This window comes from Epinephelus moara, chromosome 21 (genome assembly GCF_006386435.1).
Source record: "Epinephelus moara isolate mb chromosome 21, YSFRI_EMoa_1.0, whole genome shotgun sequence".
Classification (NCBI taxonomy): Eukaryota; Metazoa; Chordata; class Actinopteri; order Perciformes; family Serranidae; genus Epinephelus; species Epinephelus moara.
Window position 1 is genome coordinate 14,433,682 of NC_065526.1, and position 19,435 is coordinate 14,453,116.

General features: G+C 40.1%; 2 protein-coding genes across 2 annotated transcripts in view; both read right to left on the bottom strand.

The window, feature by feature from the left end:
- Positions 1–7,344, bottom strand: part of pde4ca (phosphodiesterase 4C, cAMP-specific a) — a 66,663-nt gene extending 59,319 nt beyond the window's left edge. The window contains exons 1-2 of the mRNA XM_050032651.1: positions 7,288–7,344; positions 5,106–5,335 (exon numbers count right to left, since the gene is read on the bottom strand). Of these exons, the coding sequence (XP_049888608.1) occupies positions 5,106–5,335; positions 7,288–7,329 (272 nt within the window). The 5' untranslated portion in view covers positions 7,330–7,344. The remainder of the gene's footprint in view (positions 1–5,105; positions 5,336–7,287) is intronic.
- A 1,738-nt stretch (positions 7,345–9,082) lies between these two features.
- ifi30a (IFI30 lysosomal thiol reductase a) lies at positions 9,083–16,681 on the bottom strand. The gene is made up of 7 exons (XM_050032660.1): positions 16,425–16,681; positions 15,211–15,399; positions 14,638–14,712; positions 11,872–11,958; positions 11,559–11,711; positions 9,489–9,557; positions 9,083–9,343 (listed from the first exon to the last, which is right to left on the bottom strand). Exons 1-7 carry the CDS (start codon positions 16,563–16,565, stop codon positions 9,278–9,280), a joined length of 780 nt encoding a protein of 259 aa, XP_049888617.1. The 5' UTR covers positions 16,566–16,681; the 3' UTR covers positions 9,083–9,277.
- Positions 16,682–19,435: the final 2,754 nt, after the last annotated feature.

The following is a 19,435-nucleotide window of genomic DNA, read 5'->3' on the forward strand; positions in this document are numbered from 1 at the left end:
AAGAGGCCTGTTTTTTAAATCTAAGAATGACTGTCCCACTTTACCAAACAAACTGTCCCACATTACCTGAACATGCTGCTCGAACGAAAGAGGGTGTCATGTTATGTTTGAAGGTGTGTAGCTTCTAAAAAAAGATTGTATTCCCACTGAATTCAAACATAAAATGTTAATAAGGCCTAAAATGATTTAATGAAACATCATTGGAGCAAGTAAATAGTTTTTATATAAGTCTACCGGAGCATCTACCAAAAACTGTCCCACATTACCTGAATTCACCATACACATTATCTTTCTGTTGGTGAAGTATTCCTTTCAGGGCCTTTCAGCTCATTGTTTTGTTTTTATGGCCCTCAACTTTATAGTTTTATTTTAATCTAAGCTCTCTCATCGACACCAGCTCACAAGTTTTGACAAACCAAATGTTCACTCGCATAAAACAGAAGACAAAGTTAGCCACTAGCTGGTGAACAAAGTGGAGTATTTATCAACTGAAGAGGCAGATATTTTTCTCAGGAGTTAATGGAAGCAAAGTCAGAGCTAAAAGTAGAGTGATATAATATTGAAATGAACATTTGTCAGGGTGAACACAAACATGATGCTAATGTTGCTCCATGTCTGCTCAATTTGTAAATAAGCAACTGTATGCTTTATCAAAAAGTGATAACATGTCAGCATTGTTTTTACAGCTTGTTGTGCTGCCCCCAAGTGGCCAAAAATCTGTTAATACTGCTTTAATCTTCTCTTCCTCGCTAAGATCTTGTATTAGCGAAAGATTGCCATGTCCGTTGTTCATCAGTTTTCTAGAACTGCAGTCACCACATATCCAAGTCCTTTTTGGACTTATTTGTATCACTGCAATACATCTGGTAATATTACACAGTTAAACTCGTGCCAGACTCAGTTAGCATTGTTAAAAACTTTGATTTTGCTTTGTTCTAATGTAAAGACAGTGAAGATGTTGTCTTTCTCAAGTTCAACACAGCTGAGGATGATCCTAGGCCTAAACCAATTTGGCCCTGAAGCACATCATCATACCAGTCATATGAACGACAGAGGCAGAAATGAAGGCTGTCCAGTTCCCAGTTTGATTTGAGGAGGCCAGAACAGGGTGGCAGCACTACCACAGGTCCCATGGGCTGAGTTGTGCCGAATTGTTGAATCGTGCCTGAGATGGACGATCTCTAGAGTTAGGTCAAGGTGCATCTGACTGCCTCAAAGCGGCTTGTGGTGACTCCAGATGGGCTTTGTCATCATTTAGGGATGATTTAACATCAACATTTAGTGATATGTTTAAATAATCTCATCATCCTGTCTCCGTTTTTGAGCAATAAGCGGTACATGCTGGGCAAAATCCTAAAAATTCATGATAAGTGTCTGGCTGTTGCACAATGCAATAGTAAGCAGTGCAAAAGAGAGTGCTGCTTTTAGACGTTATAGACTCAAGACAAACGGATAGACTTGTTGTATGGAGATGTAAAATATCCTACCGGGCTGGGCTGGCACGCCAAGTCAAACCAAGTAAAGCCAAGTAAAGCCAAGTCAGCACATGGTATTGAAAAGGGTAGAGCTGTACCTAACTAAGAATTATGTCAGTCAAATCCAATTAGGCTGTTTAATACGAATATTCAACTATTCGCTCCTGTTTCCATTTAGAGTTTGAGAGTTTGAACAGGGTTAAGCAGGACGTTAAGTGTGACAGTGACATTCAGGTAATGTAAACAAGCTAACTACGCTAATGATGGATTGGAACTAGCTATTGAACAAAAACCAGAGACTGTATCATATTAAGTTGCTGTGAGGTGTAAATTCACCACTTCCAAGCAGAAGGCAGAAATTAAATGTTATCTCAGAGCCTGACCAGGCAAAGCCTCTCTTGTCCAGGCAGCTGTTTCAGTGTACACAGCTGCCTGTACGGGACAGGAGTGTGAAAGCGAGGAGCTCTCACTCTGCAGCTAAATCTAGGGACCTAAATGTCCGCAGAAGTGCACAACACATTGACTGAAAAAAATCATCATATCATATTGAGACTCCTATGAGACCACTTCTTTGAAGGCTGACTATGGATTGTGTCTCCACAGTCTTTTATTCAGGAAACCCTGTTCATTTTGTGGGACTGTGGATCCATCTTCCGAGTTTCTCTGGAAAGTTTAATCCGTCATCAAACAGCCATACCGGGAAAACAAACGAGGACTCAAGGACAACATCATGCTGGCTCACTGCCTCCAACCCATCCATCTAGTGTTCCCAGCTGGAATGGTACGCTCACAACACTTGTCTTCCACTAATGACGATGTCAGGATCTCAGGTTTTGTTAAAGCCACAGCTAATATTAACTTTTATAGACATATAATGACATCAAATTAGTGACATCACAATACACCAGTTCAGTTCAGTTTTGATTAGATTTCCCTAACGTGTGGCATTTTAAAACAACCTGCCGCTTTAAATGCTGCTCCATAAACAAATTCTCTGGCGCTGCATCAAAATTGCACTACCAACTTGTAAACAGGCGAGCACATGGCCCTCTTCACAGAGAGGGAACACAATGAAAGGCTTTTTAAGGTCCATCAACATCACAGGAGTCCTGTCTATTGCTTTACACCTGCTGATTTATAAACACTAAAGGAATAATAAATATAGCCTGATCACCACAATATGTGAACCTATTTTCCAGTGCCTCATCTGAAGAGTTTTGACCACGGCACATTGAACGTAATGAATCTACATATTAGTGTGTTTATCCTGACACACTGACAATTTATGTGAAGTTACAGCCTGTATGTACATACATAGTGTGCAGAACATGTATATAAAGATGGAGGACATGAAAGCTCCCAAAAGTGAAGCCAAAACAGCTTGATCGCCCCCCCCCCCTACAGTCAGAGCCTGCAGATGGACAGTGGGGTGGAAAGAACGGGCAACAATACTGATGCAGGGCAGCAGCGGCATTGAGAAGGCAGAGGGAGAGCTGGGAAAACTTTGCAGCTTAAATAGACTTCCAAATTGGGAGGCTGTGTTTTGCAGATGACACACGGAGAGTGACGTATGGCATGTGTGTATTAATCAGTGCAGCTCAAGTTGACTGCCTAAACTAGCTCGCAGGCATCGCTCCATTTCTTATCATGCTGATGTATGTTCAAGTGTTCATTTTTCTTCCATGTTTGGTTTTAATTAGTAATTTGAAGCTATAAAAAGAGAGTTTGACATCATGATTTACAGCTGTGCAGGATGGCAGCAGCTGTGTCTGGGATATTATGACCTCATTTTTTGCAATGTAGGAGGAAATGGAGATGTGTTATCCATCTTTATATACATTTTGTTTTTGTTTTGTTTTACTAAACTACTTATTTCAATCAATTTTCTTTTCAATTGTCTCTCTGGTAAATTCTGGATTTTAAAATGATAACTTAGGAATATAAATACAGGCACAATGCTTATATTTCTATCTTGGTCTATCATCTGAGTAAAATGATTGCTTTGCAGCACACCACTGGAGATATTACATGACTATGTTAAAAATTTGATTCTGATTTGACAATTATGGCCTTTTATGGTCTGTCAAATTATTGATTTTTTGTAAATAGCCATGTGATAAGCAGCTAGTGTACAGAGAGCGGGTCATTATTGCGAAATAAATCCCTTCAGGTTGATTCCAGACCTGCATCATCCTGTCGGGGTATATTTTGGAATAATGACCGGTTCACTTTGCATTATCCCTTACACAAACTTGTGTTCCTGTGTATTTGAAATAAATGATATTTTTAAAATTATCAAGACCAAATTGTAAAATTTTCAACATAATTTAAAGATATACTATGCAGGATTGTCTGTTGTTGTTTGTAAACGCTCGCCAGCAAAAGTGAACGTCAAAGTCAACCCCAGATTCACTCTCGTTTTATGTTTTCGCCTCGTTATATTTGTGTTTTTTTGTCTCTTGGATGATTGCTGCTGAAGGTCTGGCACCTTGTTGCTATCTTTCTATAAAGCTCCAACCTCACGTGAGTGCTGTGGAAGTACACGCCCATAAATGCTCTGAGCACAGAAAAGAAGATGACAGTGAGAAAATACAAACAGAGGGCAGTCTCTGCAGAGAAATACACCTCCACACACTACATATTGCATTCAAGGTCTCATGCTGCGTCCAGTTTCAGACAAATTTAGCTCTATATGCATGCGTTGTTCAAACTGATGAATACCACAATAACACATCAACGATACAACTGTGTCTTTGTCCACAGCAAAGCCATATCTGATCACCTCTGCCATGCACGACACCTACCTACGTAAACAAGCAGGTTTGTCTGCATTCCTTCAGCATGTGAAAAAGAAGAGAACAAAGGTGGCACTCACTCACTCACTCACTCGCACGCACGCACGCACGCACGCACGCACGCACACACACACACACACACACACACACACACACACACACACACACACACACACACACACACACACACATTCAGTCCATACACACATTCAGTCCATACACACATTCAGTCCATACACACACAGGCAAAAATGCTCCAAATGTATTTGCAGCAGCAGCTTCAGTGTTTTTGTGGAAACAATCACAAGAGCCTTGTTTGTCTGATCTTTTACAGTGATAATTACTCAGCAGTGTGACAACAAGGAGAGCAACGCCTTGAGCAGCACACTTTGTCGGATCATATGCTCGAGAAGCAAATCCACATTTTCTACCTAAATAAATAAAAATACCATTGAATACTCAGAATATCACAAGAAACAGAGTTGGATGATGGTGCTACAAAGTTATGCTGCGTGTGTGTTGACTCACAGGATGAAAACATGCTGGAGTCACAAGCATCCGTTATACATTAACTACTAATTATTTTAATAAATAATCTTGAAAATGTGCCCAGTTGTGTGGGAACTAGAGAGAAAAATCACTCCTTTTCACAGAACCCACAAATACTCGAAAGATACTTTTTCTCAAGGAAATGTGTTTGAAATAAGAAAAAATTATCATAATCCACTTTTGTATATCCACGTTTCTGAAAAGTTTGCACAGAGCTTTACTGGTGTTACTATGAGTTTGTCAGTGTCCTGCGGAAAGACAACAACACATCATACCACTGACTCACAAGGCTTTGGAGATGTAGCTGGTCAGAGTCCCCAGGCTCCTGGAGGGCTTGATGCTGGCAAATGAGGGGCTGGACTGGGGGCTGGACTGGGGGCTTTCGTGCACGGAGGGTCTGCACGACAGCCTGGGCAGCTGTAGGGTGCCCGAGAAGAGCCGCTTCACAGCACATTGGACGCCAAAGTCGTGGGGGAGCTCGATGCAGGAGGCCTGCTCCAAAGAGTCCCATTGTCTCTGGACGGCAGAGGAAACAAAGGAAACGGTCAGTTTGGTTACATTTTTAGATCAGATGCTTCTAACTGACGAACTAGAGGGTAAGAACTGTGACGGCATGAAGATATGTGGAGGTGGGTAAGTTAAGGTTTTCATTCGTTTGGCTACTCACATTTGCACATCAGTGGTTTAGGTTTTACCCATCACATTTAACATTGTGAGGACTTTTTTAATGCTCTGTAAATGACACTTAGAAATTTTGGCCGGTGGATGATGCTTCATTTGGCTCGACGTGGCAGCTGGGTCACAAACGTTCTCATTTCACAGCTAAACAGTACACTAAAATATGTTTCTGAAACATCTGAGGCAAGAAATAAGCAATGCAGTTCTTTGTGCTTTGTTAGTCTAGTCTTAGGTAGTCTTGTGTAACATCTTGGCCGAGGGACTACAGATGAAGAACAGCCTTTTGGCTAATTCCGGCATTTTTATACCATGTGTATTTATTAGTCCCTTCTTAAATAAACTGAGCTAAACTAAACTACGCCTCGTTTGACAGCAGTTCATGAGCACTGACATGATTGACAGCTGCCTTAGATGCAGTGGATTCTTGCAAATGTCAACAGAAGCACTAGGAGGAGGAAGAGGAACATGATTTTTTCACAGATTATCTGTCTAATGTTGATATAGTGACAGTTTCAGGAAATATGACAAAAAGTTATTTTAATGACAGTTATCAACTAGTTTAGTTGCTATGTGTCACAACACTTTATAGCTTAGTACAAATAAAATGCAACACTAAATCTAACCCAATTCAATACAGCTTGGCACTTTATCAACTGTGTGGCTTGCTGCCCGACATGGAGGTATTCATTTTCAGAGATGCCTTTAACTTGGCTGCACAAGTAAGGAGAGATTCTTCTTTCAGTTTGGATACTTAAGATGCTTCATCACTAAATGAAACTGCAAAAAAAAAAAAGCAAATGAAATCTCATTAAGTGGGTCTACTTTGGTATTCATTGGCAGCAGAGGGTGAATATTCATAACACTTTCATATTTATTCAATTAAATTACTCAGTAAATTAGTAAATGCCATGCTTGGCCTCTGCTGAACTTCTCAAAGTAGTGAAAAATAAAACTGAGATCTAAAGGTAAGATGCAGACAGGGCTGTTTTTGTGCTGTTGCCGAAAATATGACGAGCCACGTAAAAGCACTCTCGGGCATTATTTTTGGAAGCGCTATCTGATTTCAGGTCCTGAGACCCACTCTATCACCTTGGACACAATAGATGGTTCTCACAGTGAGATAGTGTTTGGGATTTAGCTCTCAGGGCATGTCTCTTTCAGCGTCAGTGCGTCAGTGGAAACAGATAGGAGCGCTTGTTTTCTGCTGCATCCTGTGACCTTATCTCTCCATCTGCTTGGGAGTTCCACCTTTCCATAAACCATAGTCAACACAGTCTTAGGTTTTGTTGTTGACCACTTGTGACCAAACTGACCAAGATGCAGAGCGCAGTGTTCATTTCCTGAGAACTTCACCTGGGATAAAACATCGACTTTCTGCTGTCATTTACTGATTTCTCCTCTCAGTGACATGAACACTGTATTACGGATCATTTATGTATGTTCATTCCAAATGGCTTTTGAAATTGCTCCCAAACTTGCTTAAACATAACAAATCAATACTGTTAACCTGACATTTCAATAACACACTGCTACATTTGAACATTCTCCATAACAGTTTGAAAATGGTAAAACACAGAAAAATATGAGTTTGTAATTACATCATCAAAATAAACAAAAGATCAGTCACAGGAGGAACCTGCCATCTTGGTTTTGGTAATAATACTCGCTTGAAAAAAAGGCTTAAAGCTTTTTGTTTGAATCCTGAAAAGAAGTCAGAACACACACACAACAAATATGAGTCCTAGGCCACAGACAGAATCAACTATTCTAACATTTGTTTTTTCCCTTACCTCGGTGAAGTTGAAAAATTTTGATGAGTTATTTCTCCTCATACTTTTAGCTACTGCATCATGGGAGCAAGACAACTGGGAAGGAAATACCAAAGAGGAGGATACAGATACCACATTTAAGATCAGATATGAAGACGTCTGTGGCACCAGTAATCCCTCATGCTGTCACTCAGTGGAGAACAACTGTTTCCACGCCTCTTCATAAAGCTGTCATTAGCTCTGAGATAAACTCTCCAAGCACACTTTTGAGTTTGCATTAAGGCAACAGTTCAACCCCAAATAAAAAATACATTTGTTCCCTTTACCTGTAGTGCTATTTATGAATCTAGATTAATTTGGTGTGCGATGCTGAGTCCACAAACCTTGTTGTGAGCAGATTCATGTCGAACTATTTTCCTTCTACTGAACTACACATACTATTATCACCGCAAATAAGGAAGCATGCATCCCCTGCTAGCTCACCTAGCACCACTGAGCTAGCTAACGTTACAGCTCAACCTGAGGAGGACGCCATTAATATTTGCATCTCACGCTGTCATGAGCACAAGCCTCCCGTCCATAAGTAGATACATGCCTCCCCCTGCCCCAGTGATGTAGCTGCCGGTTGTAGTTCAGAAGAGGGGAAATAGCTCCTACATGAAACTACTCACAACAAGGTATGTGGATAATCTTGAGTAACCAGGCCATGATTTCAGGAGAGAGATGTTGCTGTTGTATTTTTTGGCACTTTGAGCATCACAAGCTGAGTGCCATCTAGCTCCATTATACTAGAGTAAGCAGACATCTGTATGGTTGGTATCTCCCAACACTTGTTGACTCACAACAAAACAACTTCGAGTGATAAATAGCACTAAAGGTAAGAGGGAAATAAATGTATTTTTGATTTTGGAGTGAACTGTTATTGACTGATTGTGACCCTAATTAAACCAAAAGCAATGTTTTCTTTTTGTAGGAAACAGGGTGAATTAGTCTGTTGAGCAGGGATAAGAAAGGACACGGATGTCAGATGAGGTGGTGGAGCTGCCTGCATGACAGGCCATCATTCATGTGTGTCTATCTGACTGCAGAATCAGTGGACCATCAGGTTAGGCAAGACTCTGCTTTGATCAAGCTGCTGCCTCCTGTAACTTTTTTTTTTTTTTTTACAACATAAACACAACTTTGGATTGATTTATTATTTCTACTTGCATTTGGGTCCATGTCTAACAATCAGTATGATCTTCAGGAGATGTTGTGAACTTTATTATGAAGTTTTTATTGAACTTTTTTTAATAGGTTATTATGAACTTTATCTTCTGCTGCACCCATATGAATAAAACCAAAAAGTACAGAAAGTGTAACATCAGTTGTGACTCGTGAAATCACTCATCTGTTTTCAGTGCCTTTAGTCATGATCCCTGGTGTGCTTATGAACATGCACTTTGTGTATAATGTATTCTTTACTATACTTGTCTATTTTTTGAATAACATGATACTGAACATTAAATTAGCTGTGTAAAAACTTTCTCAGGATGATCTGACAGACTACAATATGTTCACAGTTCACAGAAATCAGCTAAATAAACTTAAAGAAAACCATTGTAAGACAGCAGTACGACATGATCAATGTTCATGTGTTCCTCACAGGGGACGGAAGATGTGTATATGAGATATGGCGCCCTCTAAAGGACAGTGAGAAGACCGTCTCTGACCAGACTTTGCAAAAGACACTGCAAATACCAGAAGGCTATCACTAAGTCAAAATGCTACAAAAAGTGTTTATGGTTTCAGTGGATAACATTTCAATGATGACACATTTTGTTAAGAAAGTGAATTGTATTTGTACTGTGTGAATTATAAAGTGAGGCAGTTATTTTTCCCTTTTTAGAAACAGATTGTAAAATCACACATTGAAAAAAAAATTTTAAAAAATAAATTGATGATATTCCTCAGTGTTCCTTATCTAGTGGGCCACACCTGGAACAGAGCAAGCATGTGCAGTGCTGCTCCTTCAATCTTTGTGGCAGTAGCTTCTGAAGTATCTCTGGCCCTCTCCACAGGCAGGCGGCTTGGGGCCCTGAAAAAAGTCAAAGGTTAAATCTAAGCAAACAACAAATTATAAACTGCTTGTGCTTTTATAACACATGGTAACACTGCACTAAAAAGCAGAAGTACCTAACAGAGTCAATGAATGACTCAGATTTGATTGACGCTAACTGTACCTTGTACATGTTGCAAACCAGAGTGAAGAGAGAATTCATGGCCTTGTCCTGCAGTTCCTCTGTGTGCTCCTGCAAAGTTAATACAAATGAGTATCCCAATGGCTATGGAAACAGATCTGCAGCAGATCTACAGGTGAGTGCAATAATGACAGACGGTCATATGGAAAAGAAAGGGTAGTTTTTGAAGAAACCAAGCCATCTCTCATCCTATAGAGTCAAACTATGTTTTCATGACAGTCTTGTATTGGTGATGTAAAGTAAAGAAATCCGAAGCCACTTTTAATCAGGCAGCCCAGTTGCCAGAATAAAATGTTGACAATGTATGTTTCTGAAAGCCACAAATACCTTACATTTGCATGTTTCATCCTTACCATATCAAAGTTTCTTAAGTGACATAATATATGAGGCGATGTTGTCATCGGGAGGTGGAGGGGGTGGTGGAGGGGATGGTGAATGGCATGTCACCTAGAGGAGACGCCTGACAATATAACTTAATAAATGCCTGTCAAGCTGTAGAGCGCTATTCGAGACCAACAAAACAGGTGGTTTTTGCTGTATTGCTGTATTTCCAGCAGCTTTTTAGCCCCCAAATAATGGTGTTTATTAGGGACAATTCATTGTGTTTCATGCAACTTTTTAGCCCTCAAACATGGGTGTGTTTTTAGGAACCTGTTGCTGTTTTTCCAGCAGCTTTTTAGCCCCCAAATAAGGGTGTTTACTAGGGACAATTCGTTATGTTTCATGCAACTTTTTAGTCCCCAAACAAAGGTGTTTTTTAGGAACACCTTGCTCTGTTTCCAGTGGCTTTTTAGCCCCAAACATGAGCTTTGTTTTAGGAACCCATCACTGTTTTTCCAGAGGTACAGTGAATTTCTGGCACAGAGCTTTTATGTTTGAGTGCGGTTTCCTGCTGTCGAGTGACGGACAGCTACTAAAAAGAGACAACAAACAACTAACAACTATGGTGAAATCTGGACCCTGTAGCTGTACCAGTTGGGAACAACTGTTTCAAAGACCCTTCACTGTGTTTCCAGTAGATTTATAGCCCCCAAACATAGGTGTTTTTAGCTAACAATTGCTGTTTTTCCAGTGGCGTTATAGGCTCCAAATGTGGGTGTTTTTTAGGAACCCATCTCAGTATTTCCAATAAGGATAGCGGCATGAAAAGTGGTTGTTTTTTACCAATTTATCACTGTTTCCAGTCTGGGTTATGCCCCTAAAACTGGGTATTTAAAGCCCGAACATGATCTTACCATAACCAAATGGGTTTTGTGCTAAAACCTAACCACACAGTAACCACAGCATTGTTTAAACGTAAAGTTTCAACATATCAGCTATTTAATAACATGCATATGTAATGCATTTGTGGTTTGCAGAAACGCACATTTTTTTCTGGCAAGTGGGTTGTATCAGGGGCACCCCTTGGTGCCTAAACTGGTGCTTGGGATTCTTCCACAGTCCAACTTAATAATTCCCTTCATACAGGCTTGTTAGAAAATGCAAGAATATTTTCATGAATGTCTGAGAGAAATAAAATATGACAAAATCCCAGTTTAATCTTGCAAAACAAATCAAATATTGTTTATTATTTATTAACATATTTGTGCTCTGCAAAAGTTATGTGCTCTAAAATTTTTTCTTCAAGCCTTATTTGACAAACCAAGCTTCAGCTCCCCTCAGGTGGCTCGGCAGAGAGGCAGCAGCATCTGCTGTGCTGTGGTTTGGAGTTACATCAAGATGTAGCTTTACACACATCAGTCACAGCTCTCTTTCACTTATACATAGAAGCTTTGGGGCAGATCAAGTGTCAAAATAATCACAAGATCATATCATCACTGTAAATGTGACATCACTTGTTTAAAAAGTGAGCATCAATGGCAGTGGCAGAATGAGGGCACTGCAGACAAAGTGGCTTCAAATCAAGCCAGGAAGGAAAGATGGAAGTTTCATTCAAAGTCAAAGATGATGTGTTTTATTCTGGCCTAAAGATTAATAGCTTCTAGCAGTCTCCTAGTTATGTTTTTTGCACAGAGGCCATAGCTTTCCCCGCTAAGTGCACTGGAGCCTTACCCCATTAATGGTGATCCAGGGCACATACTGGTGGGGAGGTTTCAGGGCTTCGGTCTTCAAGGCATTCTGATGCATCAGCTGGTTTCCCAAATCCCCGTTCACACAACTCATGACATCGTCCCAGGTCACATCAGTGGAGTAAACTTTCACACACTACAAACACCAATGGAGGGAAATTTAAAAACACATCAAATTCAATCCTGTAATAATGAATAATATGAATGAAAGTGGCGGTGACAGAAAAGATGGCGCATAAAATGAGAGAGACAAACAGACACCAGAAACACACACACACAGAGACAGACTTCCTTACGCTCTCGGCTGAACTGAGGACATCAACGGAGGATTCCATACAGAAGATGATCACGCCAGCATCAGCAGTCAAATTCAATAGACAAGTCTGAGAGGAACAAGGCAATTAGTTAGTCATAGCAGAGTGTCTGGTACAAGACAATACTGACTAAATTTATAACTTAGAATTTAAAACATTGGGGGCATTTTGAGGGGTTTTATCTGAACATTTCTCTGGGCAATTATGACTCTTTCACAACACCCAGATTTACATGAATCGATTCTCCGGAAGATGAAAAGTATATATTTTATATAGAAGCTACAAGGGGCTTTTAAATGGTCATGAGTATGACGCCTCTATATGACCTATATAAGCTAACGAGACCATAAGCAAGACAATTGGCTATTTCTGTATAATTATTCTTAATACAAGTAACCGAGTCGCATTCCCCTTGAAATCAGACAAAACGATTTATGGCACACAGACAGAAAGAGACTGTAGCCTCTTTTAGGGTGCCTGTTCAAGGTGGGAATGCCGTGCCATTATTTGGTATCGCTTCTGTATAAAAAGTATGATCGGAGAATGGGCGACTGAAATGTCTCAACTTTAAGCTTGCAGTGCGACCCACTGCCAGGAGACTTAAAAAGCGGCTAATAGCTTAAAGAAGAACAACAGCTGGAAATGTCAGCAAATAAGGGAGATAATGAGGTCTGGGAGCTCCTCAACCTCTGAGCAGAGGACGAGATCAGCGGCATATAACAGCGACTATAATTGATTGTAGTTGCCATGTAATGCCATTGCTATTGTTTAGCAAGGACTACCTGACATTTATGTTATGTTTCACAATAGAGGCCAATGCTGTTGTGTTACATATCATGCCCGTCACATCTCTTTCACTTCCAATATGCCAGGATGCTACCCAAAATCACACTCTGGGGCGGCATAATGCCTTTCTTGTTTTGTTCTGTATAAAAAAGCCCACCTAGGTGTAACTACACTAGGGATGTAACTATTACCGATATTACGGTAAATCTCGGGTAATTTTTACACGGTAAGAATGACCATTTATGTTTAAATTAATTGCATTATCGCGGTGGATTATCAGGATATGTAATAACAGCCTCATTCAAGTCTCGTGATGCACGCGCTGCGTGAATGCATAGCATGTGTAAACACAAAGAATGAAAACATGGCGGAAGGTGGTGATAGCGGCACTCAGGACATCCCCCCCCCCAACTAAACACCAAAGTCTGAGGTCTGGGCGTCCTTTGGGTTTCTGAAGAATGCCGAGGGACAGCTGGTGGAGGACAACTATCCTGTGTGCAGAACATGCAGAAAGAAAGTTGCTGCGAAGGGTAGCAACACTACAAATATGCTGGCTCATCTCCGTGACCATCATCCACAGCTTTACAGCCAATGCAAGTTATGCTATGCAAACGTCAGTTATTGTGTGAGGAACTTCGGTTTTACTAAGATTGTCATAATGTCTAACTCTCGACGTATACGGGACATTTGAGCCGTATCTGTCCTCCAAACGGCGACTAGGTTTTCCGTTTTCGTATAAGACACTTAGGAGCTAATACTAGCTGAGTAACGTTAGCTAATAGCCGTATTAGCAGCTATGTTGCTAAGTGTTTCAAAACGAAATGGAGCTGTAAACACTGAGCGGAGCCGACAGAATATAAACCGACGTAATGTAACGCTAATTGAGATCAACTATGATTGAATCACTGTGATTATGGTTATTGTATGGCGAGCTAGAATCGATATAGACGGCCAGTTATGCTTTCTCGACATAAGCTCAAGGAAACAACATAAAACGCTGCCGTGTCAACCTTTGACCGAGAACATGCACTCCTTTTCTCATACAGGTAATCCTCTGACTCACATGCACACTTCTAATGTGTGAATTATTCTGTGTAATGATGACCAATGCCCTTAGGGTTTTTATGGTTTCTCCTGCACATTTGTGATATCTATTCTATATATTGTAGGTTTCTTGTTCTACTCTTGCATTGTTTTGTTTTATATATATTTTTCCTCTCGTGCTAATAAATAAATAATTAATATATAAATTGTTTACATATTTTGCTGACTGTTTAAATGCACCAGACAAATAACCTTTGTTCCTGTAATTTGTTTACATATTTTGCTGACTGTTAAAATGCACCAGACAAATAAGCTTTGTTCCTGTAATTTGTTTACATATTTTGCTCATTTAAAATAAAATTTTCTGTTGCTGTGCCAATTCCTTGTCCCTTTAATGTGAAAGTTTCATTTTAATATAAGATTTTGGCTGTTAACATTTTAGTATGATAAGGAAGTTACAAGATTTAGTGAATTATTTCAATATATCTATTTTTTGGAGATTTTACAGTGCTTAAAAAAATATTGCAATATTATCATTTACCGTGATAATTTGGTCACTATAATCGAGATATCAAATTTTCCATATCGTTACATCCCTAAACTACACTAAAAAAATTCTCTTTGGGTTCACCATCTTCATATTAGTTATTAAGCTTAAATAGCAACAAATTGCTATGGATCCTGCAAACAGCTGTGGTTAAAAAAATAAAATTAAAAATAAATTGTGTCTTGTTTTTCACTCGCTATGTATGGCGGTGTGTATGGGAAATGCATTTTTCATTGCCAGAAATACTACTCCCTTTATCCACAGGGGCCACCAAAACATGACAAAAATATGTTCCTTGCAGTTGCTTTACAGTAACTCACATTAAATGGTTCTGAATTGTAGTAACAGTATTACACTGGGGTGTAACTTACCTCAATCATGTTGCCCTGACATTCTGGTGGTCCATGCTGGCACTCGTAAGTATACTTCTGTCCAACGGGTTTCTCCTGGGATAGAGTAAATGCAACAGATTCAAACGATATTTCTTAACCAAGATATTTTTATACATCATGTAATTATCTCTTTCTCAGTCAGTAAAGTTTGAGGATAATTCACTCTTGGATAAGCATGTTTATTTGATTATTCTCTGACCACATATGGTTTCAAATCTGCTTTTTGCCTCTACACATCTTAACAACACCACCAGCCGCAGCATCTGTCGATATTTTTAAGAAGCACCTTAAAACCTACCTGTATAGGCAGACATTCTTTAACTTGTCTTTAGTGATTTATTTTTTCAACAACTGCTGTTGTTTCATTTTTGTGTCTCTGTATGTTTGTATGTATGTATTCTTGGTTGAATTTTAATCCTGTGAAGCATTTTGTGAGTTCTCTCTGTGAGAAGTGCTATACAGATAAATTTTACTTACTTACTTACCCACTGCGTAATTTATAGAAGAACCACAATCCCAGTGTGAACCCAAGGTGTTTTGTTCACTGCCTACCTGTGCATTCCCGTACGGCACCAGAGTAACAGACATGATTTCATCAAGCAGGACCCAGGTGGGGAAGAGCACCTCAGTTAGGAACATCCTGCAGCCGGGACACAGACTCTCATAGTAAAGCCCCACCTCCACTTGATCTGCTGTGTGACGGGACCTGGTGAAGTTGGACTCGAGGCAATGCTTCAAAACCTGCACAAGGGGGAAAAAGTGGAGAGGTTAACGCTCTTGTGTTTCTCTTTTAGTGTCTGCAGGGTCAGGCCCTTTTGCATTTGGAGGAAATATTAGGAGAGGCAACATTTACATATTTTAAATCGATTGAGAGAGCTTGATGGATTTACCCTTCTGTATCTGTTTAAATTACTACTACAAAAAGCATACTGAGCATACTCAGTACTTAAACCGGGTTAACTGTACTCATTGTGAATGGATCCGGTATGAAACTGACGGAGGAGGAAGGATGTGCGTTTTACATACGCTGTTTTCTGGAGTGTGCTGAGGCCAGACTGTGGGAGTGAGACTTAATAGTGTGTGAATGTCACTGGCAAAGAAAGTAGTATTTTGGAGATCTGTACTTCCTCATTCCCTGATATGTCCCATAGTCCCAGCCAAAAGAAAACTCTGCTGCCCGCTTCTTCCTCAATGAGTAACTTAACGTTACAGATGGCAAAAGCGTAAAATAGTCTACACACAACATAATATGGGTATCTGTTCCCCGTGAAACTTAGCTAACGTTGCTGAGGGCTAACGATAGTTAAGACACAGTTATGACGTTGCAATAATACGGCACAGAATTCTAACGTTAGTTAATTTACAATGCGAAACGTTAATATGAGCAACATATTTTCTGTATTTGGACCCTTCGAAGTATATTTTTTCGTACCATGACTACTTACAACAGGCTCAAGTAGAAGCTGGGGTCAAATTAATTAATTTGCGTTTAGAAGTTTGTAGCTAAACAACTGAAAGTTAGCTAGCTTAAGCTAATTTAACAGGTCACAGGGTCAGGCTGGACACTGTTGCTATGGTTTCCAGCACTTATATACTGTATGTAGCGCAGTGATATGGCACAGTGGTTCGACCGACCGTTGACCACAAAGAACTATATTCGGGGTGTCCTGTGTGATTGTTAACAGACACAAACACAAAAAGCATTTTACGCGCTCATAAAATAAAATAATAAGATAAAAGCTCTCCTAATATTTTGTTCATCTTACCCCGCACTGGAGAGCTGAGTCCAGAGATGAGCACCACTTTGATGGTCGATGGGAGCATGAAGAAGGAGGAGGCAGGAGAGCGCTACCGCCGTACCTTATATTTAACCCAACAGTCAACACCAGCAACAGAAGAGCCTTCATCTTCAGCTACAGCACGGGGGTTCAGTTATACAGGACAAAACAGAGTTAGTAACGACACAGTACTGCCCTGCAAACTACAGTACCGTCCAACTTTAAATACAGCACCGACACTTCCTCGTGGAGGCTACCTATTTTTTGATTGGCTCTCGAGTTTACCATCGAGGCCGCGTCACTTGTATCTAGGAGGGTCCGCGTAGAAAGAGCTCACTGCTGTGGGGACTTTCGATTCCACAAAAATTAGTCAAATGGTCATGAGATGTGCGTGGGCACATTTTCACACCCTGAAGCACGTTTAGTTGGCAAAAATGTTACCAGCTTTTCACCTTATTTTACATCTAGCAAAGAGAACTAATGTGGTAGACAAACAATACAAAACTAAAGTTTCACAAGTCCCTGAATGCACTGGAAATTGAGGAACTGGGTAAAAAGTTGAGTTTAAAGTGAAAAACATTCAACAACATGCATTAATTTGGTGTATAAATCACTCTGTGGCTCAGCACCCAAATATATAAAGCTTCTAGGACCCTTTGGACATCTGGGGCTGGGCTACCGACCATCCCAAGAGCTAGAACAAAACATGCATTTATCATCATGCAGCACAAACCTGCAATAACTTCCCAGACTGACCACTTTTAAGTCAAAGCTTAAAATGTTCCTTTTTTTACACTGCCAACTGCACCCTGTAATGGCAGCAAACTTAAAATCATTTTAAATAATCTGTTTTTGCATCTCTTGTCTGCACTTTTGCTATTTTTAATGGTGAAAGTACTTTTAATTGCCCTGGTGTATGAAATGTGCTATACAAATAAAGTTGCCTTGCCTTACACTGCTGTGTGCTACCAGTTGTATTTGCCTAATTAAATAGCTCCTAAAACCCTTAATACACTGGAAAATATGTATTCTGCAAATACAGAGGAAGTTAAATTGAGTCTGGTGAGTTACACCTAACCCATGATTGTCATGTTCTATACATCAAAGGGTAAAAAAGTTACTTCTTAGGAACTGTTCTTGCACAAATAAAGGACGATGAGGAAATTATTTCTAGGAGGAGGTGCAGTCTTGTGATCAGTTCACCCACTTTGTTGTTTTTCTTGTTTGATGGCATTGTACTCTTGGCATGACTTGTGCACATCATCTGGCTAATTATAAAGCGATGGTGTGCCTCAGCTCAGTTCCTCAGTCCATAGGTCTTGCTTAAGAACAGTCATGAGAAACACACACTGCAACCCTTGAACACTGTCAAAGGTTTTACCTGGTGACTCTCACATGATCTCTCCTAGCTCTCATCTAAAATCAGGATAAGAGACAAAACAGCAGACAGGACAGAACACAACTCTGACTCACTGTACTTCCTGTCTACTTCGCTGTGTTTTGGCTTGGAGAGTTAGAGATAAAACTAACCCAGTACAATACAGCAATTTATCTGTGCTACTTCATATTTGGTTGCCTTTCCTATATTTACTCACAGTGTTCAGAAATGTGTGAAATACTGTATGATGAAAGTGTCAGTTCACTCAATCACAAATAATATTTTCTCACTTCCCTCTTGTGGTGTTGCAGCATTCAGTTTTGGAGGTTTTGAAATACCTCTGTCTCCAAACTAATACAGTGGAAGAAAATACATATCACAGCATTAAACAATTATCTGCTTCAGTCAGCAGCATTACACCACAGACCTCACTACCTCAGACAGTTTCCATTAAAGCTGCTTTCTAGGGAGTGTAAAGTTCCTCACATGTAAAGGTAAGTAAGTAAGACGCCATATGGAGGTTTGTTGAATCCTGTGTTGTTTACATCTGTGTTAGCTTGCTGGCAGTCTTCTTCTTCACTGCCATTGTTGGCGCATTGCTGTACGTGTTTGGCGCTTTTGTCAGCAGACCATGCTTGCCATTGTGTGGGTGCAGGATATGAGCAAAAAGGGGACCTACTGCAAATAACAATGTTCCAACCAAAACTTAACAAGGGAAGTAGCATGAATACCTGTTTTTATTTACATCTCATGACATTTTGAAAACAGCACTGCAAATGACTGACATATATTTATGTATTTTAAAGGGACAGTTCACCCTCAAATCAAAAATACATATTTCTCCTCTTACCTGTAGTGCTATTTATCAGTCTAGACTGTTTTGGTGTGAGCTGTTGTGTGCTGAAGATATCAGCCATAGAGATGTCTGACTTCTCTCCAGTATAATGGAACTAGATGGCACTTGGCTCGTGGTGGTAAAAGCAGCAGAAAAAAAACAGACACATCTGAAAAACTGACTCTGTTACTCAAGATAATCGACAGACCTTGTTGTGAGCGGTTTCATGTAGGAGCTACTTTCTCTCTACAGAACTACACCCTCCAACCGTAACAACGTGCAGAAGGAAGCGTGCATCTACTCATAGACGAGAGGCTTGGGCTTGTGACAGTGCAACATGTACACAATAATGGCGTCCTCCTCGGCTGAGCTGTAACGATAGCTAGTTCTGTGGTGCTAGGTGAGCTAGCAGTAGATGCACACCTCCTTCTGCACAGTGATTTGGTTGTCAGGTGTAGTTCATGATTTATGGAAAGAGACATTGCTGTTTTGCGAGTTTTTCAAATGTTTTTTTGGTGCTATGAGCACCACAAGTTGAGTGTCATCTAGTTCCATTATATCGGAGAGAAGGCAGACATCTCTATGGTCGATATCTCCAACACTCAGCAACTCACACCAAAACAATCTAGAATGATAAACAGTACTACAAGTAAGAGGAAAAATATAAATTTTCACACTCATCATGCCCCTCGGCATGTGATATTAACACCAACGGCACTCTTTAGCATCTTTGAGAAGCACTAGTTTTCAACTACCTCCAATGTAAAGCCATCAATGGCAATACTT